The sequence below is a fragment of the Saccostrea cucullata genome, unplaced genomic scaffold (assembly GCF_032062105.1).
Source record: "Saccostrea cucullata isolate Sc308-1 unplaced genomic scaffold, CSIRO_AGI_Scuc_v1 ctg779, whole genome shotgun sequence".
Classification (NCBI taxonomy): domain Eukaryota; kingdom Metazoa; phylum Mollusca; class Bivalvia; order Ostreida; family Ostreidae; genus Saccostrea; species Saccostrea cuccullata.
The window spans coordinates 234,122-251,935 of NW_026931120.1; the positions used below are offsets into that span (position 1 = coordinate 234,122).

The following is a 17,814-nucleotide window of genomic DNA, read 5'->3' on the forward strand; positions in this document are numbered from 1 at the left end:
AAAGCCATAATTCATCATATTTATATGGAAGCATGCTCAGATAGTATAGATTCAAGTTTGTTCAAATCATGACCCCCGGGGATATGGCGGGGCCAAAATGGCCAACCAAAGTTTTACATAGAAATATATAGGATTTCAAAATTGTAATTCACATTATAAATATTACAGGAAAATTCAAAATCTTCTTCTCAAGAATGACAAAGCCATAATTCATCTTTTTAATATGGAAGCATGCTCAGGTAGTGTAGATTCCAGTTTGTTCAAATCATGACCCCCGGGGGTAGGGCGGGGCCAAAATGGCCGACCAAAGTTTTACATAGAAATATATAGGAAAATTCTTTAAAAAATCTTCTTCTAAAGAATGACAAAGCCATAATTCATCATATTTAAATGGAAGCATGCTCAGGTAGTGTAGATTCAAGTTTGTTCAAATCATGGCCCCCGGGGGTAGGGCAGGGCCAAAATGGCCGACCAAAATTTTACATAGAAATATATAGGAAAATTCTTTAAAAATCTTCTTCTCAAGAATGACAAAGCCATAATTCATCATATATATATATGGAAGCATGCTCAGGTAGTGTAGTTTTAAGTTTGTTCAATTCATGACTCCCGGGGAAGCATGCTCAAGTAGTTTAGATTCAAATTTGTTCAAATCATGACCCCCATGGGTAGGGTGGGGCCAAAATGGCCGACGAAAATTTTTAACGATATATATAGGAAAATTCTTTAAAAATCATTTTTCAAAAAAAATAGCAAATCCATGATTGGTTATGGGACTACTTTTGGATTTAAATTTACAATAAAAAGCCATTTTCTACTTTTTCCTACCCTTAGTGCTCAGGTGAGCGATATGGCCCATGGGCCTCTTGTTTAGGCATATTACCCTTCAAACAGTTCATTTGAAGATTTTTAAAAATCAAATATCACTCTATTATATATACTGTACTTGTTTTTCCTGTAGTGGATATTGAACACTAGGAATCCCAGGGCCACAGCTACACCAATAATTATCAATAGTCCTACAATAGTCAGTCCTATGTACGACTGCTGGAATCGTCTTTTAACATACTGGAAACTGTCCCTTGGAATTATGCCACCTAGCGATAATATTTAAATAAAAAAGCTTTTAAATGGCAAGAAAATTGTGTAATTCTTTAATTAAATCAATTAAAATTATTTCAGTCTTGTTCATACAGTACTCGGTATACTTTTTGCATATTTATACTATTAATGGAGAGTGTAGGATTTTTTTTTAACCTGGAAACAAAGATTGTGGAGTTCTCCACCATTCAATCGAGTTGTTTAACGGCTCATACTTAGCAACATCATTTCTATCCTCTACAAAAGACATTCGTGTTTTGAAAACATGTGTACAATGCAACATTTAATGATTTTGCATGAAAATTTGTCCACAAAAAAATGAACATAAATTTCAGATGATAAATAGCCCCATAAGCCACAGTTCTCACCAGAGTCACCTTGGTACTTATATTCTCCATTCACAAATAATTTTAAAATATTTTTTCTATTTCTTCCCCAGACAAAATTGTCCATATACATTGTAATTGGTCTCACTAAAGGGTTTTTAAAAGCCCCAAGGATTCATGACTTAATTAAACTTGTATTCAAAAGCTGAATATGAATCTATACCTATTTGACTAAGACCTCCATGCTGAAGATATTTAAACGATATATTAGTGTTCATACAATTTGATTCCAGATTCAAGCCCTACTGTAACTCAGAGTATCACAGTGTATGATGTATGAAAACCACACATCTACGGAATTTTCGAATATAAATGAGATTAAAAGTGATTCTGAATCTCTTGAAACGTAATCTAATTTATATAATTACTAGTATTCCCCATTATTGTGGCAATTCCTACCGGAGTTGCCACATTGTATAAAACAAGAGGCCCAGGGGCCGCAGCGCTCACCTGAGCACATCAGCTAGGAAAAAGGACATATCATGATTTGGACGAACTAGAATCTACACTACCTGAGGATAATTCTACATAAATATTATTAATCATGGCTTTGAAGTACATGTACTTGAAAAGAAAATTTTAAAAGGTTTCCCTATATATTCCTATGAGAATTAATTTTTGGTTGTCCATTTTGGCCCCACCCTACCCTGGGGGTCATGATTTGAACAAACTTAAATCTACACTACCTGAGGATAATTTCACATGAGTTTCATTTTTCCTGTCTCAATGGTTCTAGAGAAGAATTTTTGTAAAAGATTTTTCCTATATACTCCTAGGTAAAACTTTGATCGGCCATTTTGGTCCCATCCTACCCCAGGGGGACATGATTTGAACAAACTTGAATCTACACTATATGAGGATGATTCCACATGAGTTTCATCTTTCCTGGGCCTGTGGTTCTTGAGAAGAAGATTTTTAAAGATTTTTCCTAAATACTCCTATGTAAAACTTTCATCAGCCATTTTGGCCCCACCCTACCCCCGGGGGTCATGAATTGAACAAACTTGAATCTAAACTATCTGAAGATTCCACATGAGTTTCATCTTTCCTGACCCTGTGGTTCTTGAGAAGAAGATTTTTAAAGATTTTTCCTATATACTCCTATGTAAAACTTTGATCGGCCATTTTGGCCCCACCCTATCCCCGGGGGTCATGATTTGAACAAACTTGAATCTACACTATCTGAGGATGATTCCATTTGAGTTTCATCTTTCCTGGCCCAGTGGTTTTTGAGAAGAGGATTCTAAAAGATTTTTCCTATATACACCTATGTAAAACTTTGATCGGCCATTTTGGCTCCACCCTACCCCCGGGGGTCATGATTTGAACAAACTTAAATCTACACTACCTGAGGATAATTTCACATGAGTTTTATTTTTCCTGTCTCAATGGTTCTAGAGAAGAATTTTTTAAAAGATTTTTCCTATATACTCCTAGGTAAAACTTTGATCGGCCAATTTGGCCCCACCCTACCCTAGGGGGTCATGATTTGAACAAACTTGAATCTACACTATATGAGGATGATTCCACATGAGTTTCATCTTTCCTGGGCCTGTGGTTCTTGATAAGAAGATTTTTAAAGATTTTTCCTATATACACCTATGTAAAACTTTGATCGGCCATTTTGGCCCCACCCTACCCCCGGAGGTCATGAATTGAACAAACTGGAATCTACACTATCTGAGGATGATTCCACATGAGTTCAATTTTCCTGGCCCTGTGGTTCTTGAAAAGAAGATTTTTAAAGATTTTTCCTATATACTCCTATGTAAAACTTTGATCGGCCATTTTGGCCCCACCCTACCCCCGGAGGTCATGATTTGAACAAACTTGAATCTACACTATCTGAGGATGATTCCACATGAGTTTCATCTTTCCTGGCCCTGTGGTTCTTGAAAAGAAGATTTTTAAAGATTTTTCCTATACACTCCTATGTAAAACTTTGATCGGCCATTTTGGCCCCACCCTACCTCCGGGGGTCATGATATGAACAAATTTGAATCTACACTATCTGAGGATGATTCCATATGAGTTTCATCTTTCCTGGTCCAGTCGTTCTTGAGAAGAAGATTTTTTAAAAATGGCATTAATTTTTCTCAAATTCATAATTATCTCCCCTTGGAAAAGGGTGTGGCCCTTCATTTGAACAAAATTGAATCCTCTTTACTCAAGGATACTTTGTAGCAAGTTTGGTTGAAATTGGCCCAGTGGTTCTTGAGAAGAAGATGAAAATGTGAAAAGTTTACGACGACAACGACAACAACGACAACGACGACAGACAACGGACAAATTTTGATCAGAAAAGCTCACTTGAGCCTTCGGCTCAGGTGAGCTAAAAAGGACATAGATCTGCTCTACCAGCAAATGCTTGAAAATTGATATAATCTCATGATTATTCCTTTTTTTAACAAAATTTTAATGGCTATTGCTAATAATATATTTTTTCATGTTCATAGGCGTGATTTCACAATGATTTGTAATTCAATTTATAGCTATATGTTAAACGTAATTTGGTTTGTGGTTGAATATATTTTTTTTTTATCCAATTTTTATGTTTTTCATCGCCTCGCCAAGGCGAATTCAAGATCCTAAATAGATGACTAATTGTTACTCTCTAGTTCTAATCTATAAAAGAACTTATAGTAACTGTATTCTGATTTAAATTTATACCCCCATGTTGGTCACACTTCACATGTGAGAGTGGCTCAACGATTTGAAGGAATCAGACATTATTTTTTTCAGAAAGGCCCATTGAACTTTCGGCTCAAGTGCGATTTAAAAAGTGTGCATACCGTGGTTTATATGAATAAACGCTGGACCAACTCTTCTGCCATTGTTGAATGAGACTGCGCCCTAAATGGTCCAAATAAATATATTATTTTATTTTAGATACAAAAGTATTTAAGTTTACAGATGGTACAACGTTGTCAGAGAAAGAATTTATCAGATCAGTATGGGTTATAATTTACATAACTAGAATAAATCAATCAATTCTACATTTTATTAAAATTTTCATAAATAAGAAAAAAGTGTATGTTTTGAGTTAATTCTATTAGTATAGTAAGCCTTTGGGAAGCATTTTTCGAGCATTACAACCTTGTTTTGAAAATGATTTTTAAAAATGCAATTTTTCCTCATGTATACCGATACACCTTGGAAGAACACTTCACTCATCCCTCGCTGAATGGCGTCGTAAATATCTGATCGATTGTACGAGAAGTCCTCTAATTTATTGTTCCCTATATACTTCATACTATTGTTCAGCCCCACAGCCAGTGCCCAAGCGGCATCATAAGCCCAGGGACTATATTTAGACAGAAGGTGGGTGCTAGGATCGTACTGGGAGGAGATGTTCTTCATCCACGAATTGTATTCCTCTGCCGTCTGATAATTTCAATAAAAGTAAATCAATTATTAGATTTTAGGGTGAAACACAATATAGTGCGCATTTAGAATACCACATTGTTATACATGATTTTAAGAAATGTTATTTTCTTTACATGCAATTAATTGTAAATCATTTGTAGGAATACTTATAAAGGACTTGTGTGCAAAATTTTGTTGATCTAGCCTTAACAGAATTTAAGTAAATGCAAAAAATGTACCCCAAAAATGACTTTTTTTCAGCGTTATGCGATTGCGCTTTGAAATTACAGCATTTTTCAATTGAAATAATTGTTAAATATCATAAATTTTCATTCCAATGATCATTATCAGACTTTAGAATTTATTTTACAAATTATTTTGGTGCTTGAATTTTCAGAATTGAATAACAACTTTTGAAGATATGAAAGAAAATGTAACAGGGGTGCAATGTTATACATTTTTCACATAATTTTACCCCTCTCATTATGCCAAATAAAAATAATGTCCATATTATTTAATTTTTCAGATTTCTGTCTAAAATCACAGAATTAATGCTCTGTTACTTACAGTAAAAAAGTTGGGTTATGTAAACATTGTAAAAAAAAATTCATCATGTTTTAATGTGGAAAATTAGGTTTTTACAAAAAACTGTAGTGTCCGTAACCACTTAAATTCTGTGAAATTGGAAGGCTCTATAAATATCTTAACAAATTTCTTAGACAGGCATTTCATATAGATGAGATGTGTTGTAATTTTAGTGATCATCACCACTGTTTCTCTGTTATGATCACAAATGTGGTTACGGACACTACAAAATCCTGTAGTGTCCGTAACCTGTACTTGAGGCAGTTTAAAACTGGCTGTGTTAAAACACTAATGCTAGTATATTCACAAAGGTCAGAGGTTTGTTAAACAAGTTAATCAAATTACTTCATTTTCTCTCTCATTTTGATAATGCAACTTATTTGGGAAACCCAGATTGCACCATTCCATATACAAGATCCTTGGTGTTACATCACCTTGATATTGGCAGATGCTATTGACATCCTAGGATTTAAGTCAAATAGCATTTCATTATTTTTTCATTGTTTAAGTCAACTGGTGTTAAATTTATGAAAATCTTGTTGGAATTCCTCTATTTAAGGCTAAGTTTCATCCTATTTTAAATAACGTGTATAGTGTAGTGTCCGTAACCCAAAAGTTGAAAAATGAATGTCTTTATTTTTTTCTCCATAAAATTTACAGATAAATTTTTGAACCAGTGTATTATTAAATTTAGAGATAAAAAGGTATTTATTGGCTGGGATTCTTTCAGATTAGGTGGTTTTTTCTTTACTGCTAGTAATTAAAATAATGACTGGACACCTAAAAATGACATAAAAATAGTTGAAAATTATTATCATGAGTTACATAATCCATATTTCCTGTGATATATTGCTTCAATTGTCTAGTTGCTTATTAGGTAATATCTTAAAATGTGTTAAATGCAAGTAAATTTGCATTCAAAATGTTAAACAGTAAGGAAGTAATTTGGTTACGGACACTACAAAAAAAAAATTCAAAAAAGAGAACAATTAAAATTACACCAATTTCAGATAAATTATTATATATTTAACTGTTTGAAGAAAAATAGAATGCTTCATAGAATAAAAAATAAATTAAATAAATACATGTATAAGTGAGCTTTATTCTTCAAGGTTTGAGTTTTTTACTTGCACATAACACCTCTAGAAAGTTACATGTGTATATATTTATTCAAAGTATATTGGTTATGGTATGCTTTTATCAGATGAAGTTGAGATCTGAAGAATAAAAAAATTGGTAGAAACTGAAACGAGAAATAAAATGCTGAAAAAAGTTAGGAAAAGGGCTGAAAAACAAAAACTTCATCCTTAAGCCTGTGAAAAATTTAAGTATTGTGTACTGTCCGTAACCCTTAAATTTGGTTAATTGACTTTGTTGATCAGTGTACCTATATTCTAAATAGTTTTCATAAAACTTTAATGAATTAGAGAACTTTTCTTCTGCACTTCAGTTATATAGTTATGTGAAAAAAGGAAGTTTCAGGATTTCCTAAACTGGATTTTTTCACTATTGGCATTAGTTCTGCGAGTAAATTGTTTTTACTTAAAACAACATCTAATTTTCATGCACTTTGTATTTGATAATCATTCAAATCTGATTTCTAATAGTTCAGAAGTTTATAAAAAAAAATTTTTACCACAAACAAAAGCCATCATAAATATTTGGGTCTTGTAGTGTCCGTAACTTAATGAAGCTATCAAATTATTTTAGAAAATAATAAAAATGATATTTCCTTTTTTAATGGAAGTATTTATATTTCAACAAAGGCATAAAAAATGTTATTTATAAATAGTTCTTTCTTTATTCATATTGGTTTTAAAGAGTTCACATAAACTGAAATACTACCATTTTAAACAAAAATGAAGTAAGAACTGTTTTCATTTTAAAGTATAATGCCACCTTTTTTAGTACAGCTTTTGTCCATATGTTGTATTTTTATATGTTGTTTGTTTGTGAGCAGTTGAAAAAATTAAAGTACAAATTTCAAAACAATAACACTTGTAGTGTCCGTAACCTGTGTAAATGAGGTTATTATCAGCTTGTAAAAAACAAAGTTCTAATGTGAATTTCACAAAACCGTTTATGTTTCAGATCCTTGAGATATTCTACTTTTTAGAAAAAAAAAATTTGGGCCAAAATAACGACATTAATTTTTTACCCTCAAGTGCAACCTTACTGTTCCCTTTATTGTGTTTCACCCGTTTGTGTGTTTTTGAACGGGCATTTATTTTATATACAATATACAGTGTTACGCATGGCTTTACTTTTTTTCTCTAAATTTTGAAAACAACAGTATCAGATTTAGCAGACATGTTTGAAACCTTCAGGCTCTTTTTCTTTACAAACAAGTAAAATTTATATTCAAACAAGAACTTACTTGCCCGGATATTGTTACAATATGATCTGTTCGGAGTTGTTTTTGTCCGAGGGTAAAATGGCCATAAGCAGCATCTTTAATATTTTGAATGGAACAACCAGGTGCGTCTCCAGGTTCTAATCTGTCCAGCCAACCAGAGTAGAGGGAGTCGGTTAATATCCACACGTACTTCTTACCATACATATTTTGTTTGTAAATCTAAAATGAGTTTGAATTTATTTTGAAAAATTCGGATCATAGGAAAACAAATTTCAAGCAATTTTATTGAATGTGAAGCATTAATTCTTTTGTGTTTTCTTTCAACGTCCCTCTCGAGATTTTTCATAGATATGGAGACGGCACCACTTTCCGTTGGGGAGTTGCAAATTTTGACCTATATAATCGGCATTCAGTGCCATATTGAGCAACGAGAGATCTTTTTTGTGCGAGCATTGTTTTATGTATTAAACACAAATACCCATCACAGTTTTTAAAAGTACGAGGTGCAATTATAAAATTTAAGTTTGTCGACTTCTGCAACAAAATTTATATAACATGCAAATTTTCTATTCCTTTAGTGTAAAGCTAATAAAGAACCAATTTTGATACACCATAATTATGCTAATATCGACAAAACTTAATGCTCTCTCTTCAGTGATGCTAATTCCAAGGCGTTGGAAATCCAAAATATTCAAAAAAAAAAAACCTTTGAACTGCCAAGCTATTAGTACGGTGTCCTTGAGAGTTTTCTTTATACTAGTATATAATATAAATACCATGCAGTATCTATATCTACGATTTAGAACCTGAATAAATATAACAAAAATAAATAAGTGTCAGAAAGACATAAAGTTAAAAGATGACATCACTCACGTCTTTAAAAAGGAATTAAATATAAAATTGTTTAGAGTTTTAGAAAAGTACAAGAGCATCTGGCTGAACTGTTTAATTACATTTAGTTTTTTGTTTTCGTGGTGTTTGCTTGTTTTACTTTGTCTGGTTTGCGTGGCATTTGCTTGAATGTGTACGGTTTACGTGTTTATTAAGATTTTGAACTTACCTGACAGAAGATCTCAGGTGCTTTTGTAGACCTAAAAGCTCCAATTATAATACGGGCCCCATATTGCTGTTATGAAACGAACGAAAGTCATTAATTTAACACGTGGCTAATAAACAAATCTATTAAGAACATATACTGTTTTTTCTCCTATGCTTGTTTAATCTGAACCAATATGACTCGTATGACTCTAAACCCTGTTTAGGTTGTCCGATCCCATGGTTCTGAAAGTCAGAATTTAGCCATGATATTTCTTAAAAGTTCATTCTGATTAAACGTACTAAATAGGGGAAATTATCAAATTCCAAAGATAACATTTTAACAAAAAAAATCTTACTGACGTCTATTTGTGTAAAAAATATGGATATACTAAACATGAAACCAAAAACCAAGTGTTCAATCGATTTTAATACAGACTGAGGAATTCTTAGCTCTTCTAGAATATCAGAGTTTTAGGTAAGATAAAATTAATTTTCTTTCTTAACTTTATTAAATGTAATTATTTCTATCTTAGAACCTAATTAGGAAACCGTTTAATATTCAGAACACTTTCATTGTTAGGTTTACTTACTTTCAGTCTTTTTATCACCACCTCAACGGCTTCCATATCTGCTATGAGACCTGACGTCACCAAGGTAATGTTTTCATCATCCAAAAGTTTATGAAACTCATGCATTTGCTGTAAAAATAAATATTAATGTTAGTTATTAATAGATCAAATGCTATAATACTCAAATAATGTTATGATATTAAAAATGCTGGGATCTTTCCAAGAGAAATACTTGATGTTTTGTTTTGTTTTGTTTTTTAATTGTAAAATGCAGAGAAAATATGTGTTTGTGTGTGTGCGTGAACAATTTGATATTTTATAACATTTGAATAGGCCTATTCTCTTTTGTTCTCTTCTCTTTTCTATGTACAGCCTATTCTCTTTCCTTTCAACTCGCTGTATCCACTGAGGGAATCTCTATGTTAAATGTTAAAGCAAATAATTTGTTGCAGCTTGTATAAGATGAACAATTTGATTTTTTTAACAACATTTGAAAAGGCCTATTCTCTTTTTGTTCTATTCTCTTTTCTGTTTACAGCCTATTCTCTTTCCTTTCAACTCGCTGTATCCACTGAGGGAATCTCTATGTTCAATGTTAAAGCAAATAATTTGTTGAAGCTTGCATAAGATGACAAGTTTTCCAGTTGGAATTAATAGGCCTGAAATTAAAATGACAGATCTTATAACTAAATCTCGACAACTGAAAATTAGAATGAATCATCCGACCATTTTCTCTTGATAGAATTAGCTTAAACATGCACTATATTCTATTTCAACTATTGATTTTTGTGATATACAATAACTTTGTTTTACCATTTGTTTTCGTCTCAGAGATAGTGCATCCAAAAAGTTTCTGGAAAACTGAAACTTAAGAAATTTCAAATAGTTCCATGACGTATGATCAGTATTTTAAAATGTTAACCTCAAACTGAGACATTTGATTCAGAACTTATTTATACGGACATTGATTTTTATGAATGTATGTTGTGGATCTTGAACGAAGCTTTATATGGGGCGTTTTAATGAACATTTTGTGAAACGTCACACTTGGGCCATTTCATCTCGCTCTAAAGAAATCAAATACTGAACAGAGAAAAAACAATTGAATCGTCACTTTATATGTACATGTATATGAAAATTTTATGACTTCCAGCTCAACATTTAGATATATCGAGGACGTACAAATCTTATTAACAAAAGTTACTCCTCTTCAAAGGTCGACTCCATATATCCCAGTGAACTTGAAATAAAAGATATTACGGAATCTGACATACCGGTTTCTGTTTCATATTTTAACATTTAACTAGAAAAAGACGATAAAGGTTATATAAAAAGAAAAATGTATAATAAACTAGATAATTTTAATTTTCTATCGTAAACGTTCTTTTTTTGTGTAGTAATATATCCTTATCCCTGGCGTATGAGGATTACGTCTAAAAGTTGATCTGATGCTCAAGAGGATGCTCTACGTACAAACAATTTCTAAATCGACACAAGATTTTGCCAAACAAGTTGATGAATCAAAAATGTCAACAGCCTCGTTTAAAGTCAACATTTTGCACTTAATATATCCGACACAATATGATCGTGTTAAAAGAACTATCTGTTATCAAGTCGAATGCTAATTACTCACGTTTGTATACCAATTGTTGCATAAGAAAAAAAAATATATTAAGAAATTTCTGAAGCTTCCTTTTCCAATCTAGAGAATGAAATATAACAATTATACATGTATAGTTACTTAATTCACCATATATTTCCTTGCTGTGAAAATGACTCAAATATAGGTACATATTATGAAAAACAAATCAGGAAAGGCATATAGATTGCGGCAGCAAGAATAAGGCGATTTTTTTACATGGTCTTTTACTTCATTAGCAAACATTTTTCTAATAACATTTTTGTTAAAAAATCTTTTGACAGAATATATCTGTCATAAAACTTGCATTGAAATCTACAATTAAAATAAAAAAAATGAAAAGTTGATTTTTTTTTCATTAAATTTACGTCCTCTGCCTTTTAATAAATGAAATCAATACTAGTAAAATGATGCTGCAATATTCGTAACAGTTTGCATATATTTCAATTATTTATAAATCATTTTCAAACACGTACCTACTGCATTTTCAATCAAATAAAAAATTCCCCATGAGAATAAGAAACTCGGGGAAAATCATCAATATTAAAGATGCATTTTGGGCTAATAAAGCCCTTTGATTGTAAAATCCATTTGATAATGGAGAAAGAGAGCAACAACACAGGTCTACGACTGATTTATCGGGGAATGGCAGACTTCCTTTATTTGATAATGTTGATAACAAATCTTATATGGAATTTATTTCAAAGCTATTAAACCTGATTATTTCTTCATCTTTCTAAGGATTGAAAGGTTATTTGATCAACGTTTTATGTCAATTTCTAGTATTTCTTCTATACATTTCTAATAATTTTCACTTGGACTATTTAAAGTTTTTTTTCACAGGTATTCTGACATATTCTGCAAGAATAAAATGATGAGAGAGAAAGAGAGAGAGAGAGAGAGAGAGATTCATTTAAAAGATAATGACAATAGATTAAAACCAAAGATAAGTTATTGTAGAATATTTACCGAAACAAATATCTCTTCATTGTAAAATAGTGTTGCAACTTTTGTCCATTTGAAGTACTTGATCATGGCAAGACGAGCTGGGTTTAGGTCATCCTCTATATAGTTGGTCATGAACGTCGAAGAATACAAATTCCTGTCTATCATGTTTGAAGTTTTTGCCAGAAATGACATCTGAAATTCAAAATTCAAATGGAACTTTACTCAATTATGTGATGATTGAGAGTGGAAAGAGAAACAATGTGCTTTAGAGACACATATTGAACTATATCTAAACTATTAATAATTTTGCCTATGTTTTAAGTGATTAAAATTCTATCAGCTTCATGTAAATCCATCAAGCAACATATGACTGAGTTTTAGTAAATTTACTTGCTTTTCGTGACATTTCAGTTAAGTTTCCTAGCTACTGATCATCACCTACCATCGTTACTTCACTTATACATACCTATGCACTGACCCTGACACAAACCAACATTAAGCCGATTTAATAATCAGGCGCCATGGAGGAGTAAACATCCCCTTCCGACAGGTTCTTGATTTCCTATTAGTGTGTTTTATTTAATAAAACTTTTCTGCTTACCTGTATCAGGTTAAACTTAGGCGTGATTTGTCCCACGATTTGGTATGGATCAGATTTAGGGGGACCAAAGATGGCAACTTTCACAGGCTCCTCATTAATGTGTTCAAATAAACACTGTGCTGCTAAACCTGGATCCGCCTGTGAAAAAAACTAGCCATGTTTGAACACAAATTTAATATATCAAAAAATTGCTTTTACGAAAGCAAATTAAAGGGCTAAATAAATTTGACATTTAAGCCTTTATTTGAAAAAAAAAAATAAAAATGCACATTTACGAAATTTTACTACACCGATAACCATTCACTCATTTAGTAAGTAATGGTCGTATTTTAAAGTATTATTCTGAATCAATAATTTAGAAATAAATTTCAAATTCCATTGAAATAAGTTACTGAATTGTTAATCAACCAGGTTAGATATTTAGTAAATCCAATATTTCATTTTAATTTGCATTTTTAAAAGCGTTTTTGTTGGATTTATAACAGTGACTGTCGTAATACGTCTTGCCTACTTATGTTCTCAATCTAACAGTTATTAGTATTTTTTTACAGAAGAAATTAGTATATGAGAATTGCTTCGAACATGAAACAAAAATCATTTGAAATATCAAATATAATTGGTAAAGATTAATAACCTGAGGTATATATATCAAATGTGATTTTCATTATGACCGATTCCAGGAACGAGGCCTTTTACTGATTAAATGATCTTGAAAGATATCTGCATAAAGGATATTCCGTGGATTTTGATTTTTATTTTATATCCTAGTTGTTTTGTGTTTTATCCCTCGCCAAAGGTGAAAAATACAAATCTAGTTAGATAAAAAGTAATATTCAAAACAAACCATGATCATGGTAGATTCTTTCAACACACGTTTATTTCAGTTTTTCACTGTGGAAGGTACTAGTGTGTAGATCCAAAATATTTTGCTCGATCAAATTCACACAAAAATGATTATGACGTCATATATGTAGATATCAAAATGGCATCTTATGAGCTATAAAATCACTATATAAAAAGAAAACATATAGTAATGAAATAGATGGAGATAAAAAATCAGAGGTGGGATCAGGTGCCATGGAGAAGTTAGCATCCCTTCTTACCGTGTGTTCCTTTCATGATCGAGAAATAACGCAAAAATCTGTCGACAATTCAGTGTGAAATAAGTTTCTAACAATTAGTAAGAAAAATGGCAATATTGTGATAACAAATGACGTCATGAACTAGGTTGCGGAAAAGTTAAAAAAAAAAAATTGAATGCCCAAATTGCGTGGAACTAGTAAAATACTGCAAGTTTTCTAATGCAGCTTTTATGGTATACTAAATATTTACAATTATAATCATTTCGATATATTTTGTTTAACGGAGTATATCATATTTCCACACATGTATGTAATAACACAGGCATTTAAATGAAAATGAAATTACAGTAGCGTAGAAAAAATTATGGTATTTTAACTGTTGCTTCAAAACTACTCATTTATAGGACATATTTTGAATTGAAATGGAGCAGTAATTGCTGTTTTATCGTTAATTATAGATGATCAAAAGAGAAATACATAGTAAAAGATGACAACGAAGTTGAACGTCTTGGAGCAACGAGCTATAAAAATGTGTGTAGACAGCAGAATGCCCAATAGAGAATACAATGTTTTAGATGCAGTTCGGGACTCCGTACGTGTATCATATGAATGTACATTGTAAGAATGTAAGGATTGACATTTTTTATGATTACTCTCCTGCGATACCCTAATGTCCTGCTGGATTTTGCAGCTATGGATATTGAAATGTTTCATATCTGATCGCTTAACCGTGTAAAGATAGATTTTTTAAAAAAATATCTCACAAATATCCCATACGCCACTAAAGACGTTTAAGAAAAAAATGTAACTTATCTTAATGGAGTTGTTCAATTTTAGGAAGGAAATAGATATAAAAACTCTATAAAAATGATGTATACTTCGAACTGTTACTTAACAGTCAAGGGTATATGACGTGGGTACTATGACACCAAGCAAAAGTCATTATATATTTTCAAAATGTCAATAAGTTGACCTGATTTTCTGAATACTTATTGAAAAAGATGAGAATGAAATCAGATGCGTGTTTTTCTTCAAAGTACATAATAACTTTTCTGTAAAACAATGTGTCTGCGAATTTTTCCAACAGCCTTTGTACTTGTATGAAACAAAATGTTTTGTGACCCAAAAATGTGCATTGTCAGGTTACTCAGGCATAATTTTACATGTAATTTTAGGCACAGATTTGTGACATTTACATCAATAAGTATTTATGTATTATGTCGTTCGATGGAACCTTTGTTTTGGCCATTAACCATGCGTTATAGAGTCATTTATTACCAAAAGGAACGTGATATAAATGTCATGTTGCAATTATGTAATTTTTCAAAGTGAACTTTCACAGTATTACAGGTCTCCAAATTTTTATTAGGCAGTGAATGTAGAATCTATTCAAAATCCCCATTTTGCTTCTCATTCCGGTTTAAATTGACTCAACACAAGTATCCGGTAAAAATGATAGTGCTGTCTTCTTTGATAGCAATGACTTTTTAGTTCATTATGAAGAAAAACACGTTTGATAAAAGAACCCTTTCCTACATAGAATTTATACATATTTATTTCAGTTTTTCACTGTGCAAGATACTAGTATGTAGATCCAAAATTTTAAATCATGAAAAGTTTTTTGCAAGATCAATTTCTTTTGTATACTTAATGAACAAAATAGTTTTGAGACCTGAACAGCAGAAGTAATGGGATCTAATCGCGATGTTGCCTTAAAAGCTTATGATGTTCCTTAAACACGTACTATTTATCGATGAATCTTCCTTCTTATGATGATAAAAGGATTTCTGCGACAGATTCCTTCAATTATTTTATCAAGACACTAAGTTTCAATTTCTACCACCGTGATGTTATTAAACAGACAAAAATTAGTTCTTTGATTCTCTCATATTTTTTCAGCTCTAGGGACAAATAAAGCATTAAGTCAAAATTACCAATAATTTATTTTTTCTTTCATATTTAACTCATTCTTCAGAACTGAATTCAGATGTGTGACCAAAGGGCTATTTTTTAAAAATAATCAATTTCATAATGTATGTATATTAATTGAGTCAGTGCCCTTCCTGCTTTTGAAAAAAAATTGATGGGAAGATAATCTGAAGTCTTAAAGAGGAGATAGGTGTCCAAATGTACAAGCATGTCTGAAATTTTATGTACGTAACTTGGTGTCCACAGTGGCTGTTTTTTAAATCAATAAGCTATTCTTTTCTGATGAATCCTTTTTTAAGTATATAAACACTAGTTTGCATGTTTTATTGCATGACTTATTTCTGCCTTATTCCATTGAAATCAGAAAATATATCCAAGATTACCAATGGACACCGTTACTTACATAAGCACTAAACAAGTAACATATTACTAGAATTTAACAAGTTGTTAAAATATGAAAATAATGTAATCAGTAAGGTATGATGAAATCATGTTTAATGTTATATTAAATGGAATATATCTAAAAAGCCACACTTTTTATTTCTAGTTTCAAAAAAGGAGAAATTATGTAAGTAACATGGACACCTAACTCCGGATCAGGCTTTAAAAAGGAACAAAAAAATAACAAGACAATGGAACACTTGTCTTTAATACTTTTAATATTTCATTTCAAAGCTTAATAATAGACTAGCTTTCAAAGAGAATTAATGCAGACAAGATAATTGTCAGATGGATTGCTAAATATTCTATGTCTTCTAATTTGAGTCTTGTGGACTTTGTGTCATTGTTACGAACATAATTCAGTCATTTTTTGTAAATCTGAAAGAAAAAAAATATATAAAACAAAACACACCATGATGTAATCAATACATATGCTGTTAAATTATATTTATTATATATCCTTGATAAAACCAGAAACAAGGCAATTAAAGGACAAATTATGTCACTACTTCAAGTTTTCGTGTCTCCTTTACGAACGTCAATTGTGTAAATGATATGGCATATTAAAAAAAATATTCAATAAGTATCCATCCTTTGATAAGAACAGAACAAAACTAACAAATATAGAATAAAATATAGTACAATGTAACTTTATCATTAATAGATTATACAAATAATATAAAAACACTTATGTTCGTAACAAAAGACGCGAATCAAAAGTCAAATGTTAAACCGAAAGTACTTGACTCGGACAGATTTATGCATTTTGTATGGTCCTAAGCGACATATTTTAGTTTCTGATTAATAGCTACATGGTATAAAGATACAATGACTGTATTTATATGTTAAACATTCATTCAAATTGATACAATATGAATATACTTACCGAATCTATTATGTACGTAACTTCTTTTTTCCACATGGACACAATGAGCATCGCCATGTTTTCTAGCAGACAGCTCCGCCACCTTTCTACTTTCGTTTTCAATTTATTATTATGACTTCCTGAGCCAAACTTATGATTCATTGGCTGTTATTACACATACTCATTAATTAAACACAGAAATTTAACTTGACAAATTATTTAATGTTTGTAGAGAGGTGTCAAAAACTTCAGTGCATATGGACACATTGCGTTACGAACATAAACTATATAATTTTAAGTTCAGAAAAAAATAATTAGGATAATTTTAGCGTGTTTGACAAAATAAATATATTATTTCATTTATATGCTAAGACAATGTACACATATATAATGCCAAATTATTTTATTTTTAAATAAAACAATATCTTTATGCCTATTCGAAAATTATGTCACATTTTCTGTGATTGAAATCCCCTAAATGCAATACAACAATGACCAATATATTTAATTCCTTCAACTCACATTCATAAAACTATTTATACTATATCCTTACACAAGTATCAAATCATATCAATATCAATCTATCTGCTTACTCATTATTTATTGGAAAATAAAGGAGAAAAGAAATATATTTTAAAAATTCACCAGTATTGAAGAATGAGTTATTAACTTTAACTAACCATTTAGAGAGCGTCGCAACCACTTTCATAATTAACATTTCAGATCATAATTGTAGAAGACTACATTAAATGATGCTGGCAGACATGTCACCATTCGTTAATGCAAGAAGATCCAGTATTGTATTCTTAATTTTAAGTCCACACTTACATATAATCATTTAGTTCTCTAAAGGAGCCAAACCTCATGAAAAATGAATCTTTCAACTACGTCATTATGACGTAAGACGA

The 17,814-nt window shown here is 31.2% G+C and overlaps 1 protein-coding gene across 1 annotated transcript in view; it reads right to left on the bottom strand.

Moving 5' to 3' along the window:
• Positions 1–17,814, bottom strand: part of LOC134231479 (gamma-aminobutyric acid type B receptor subunit 2-like) — a 32,711-nt gene that overhangs the window by 5,798 nt on the left and 9,099 nt on the right. Inside the window, exons 2-10 of the mRNA XM_062713442.1 lie at positions 12,590–12,727; positions 12,010–12,180; positions 9,423–9,530; positions 8,855–8,920; positions 7,816–8,013; positions 4,632–4,871; positions 4,280–4,340; positions 1,258–1,338; positions 947–1,097 (exon numbers count right to left, since the gene is read on the bottom strand). Coding sequence (XP_062569426.1) covers positions 947–1,097; positions 1,258–1,338; positions 4,280–4,340; positions 4,632–4,871; positions 7,816–8,013; positions 8,855–8,920; positions 9,423–9,530; positions 12,010–12,180; positions 12,590–12,727 — 1,214 coding nt within the window. The remainder of the gene's footprint in view (positions 1–946; positions 1,098–1,257; positions 1,339–4,279; positions 4,341–4,631; positions 4,872–7,815; positions 8,014–8,854; positions 8,921–9,422; positions 9,531–12,009; positions 12,181–12,589; positions 12,728–17,814) is intronic.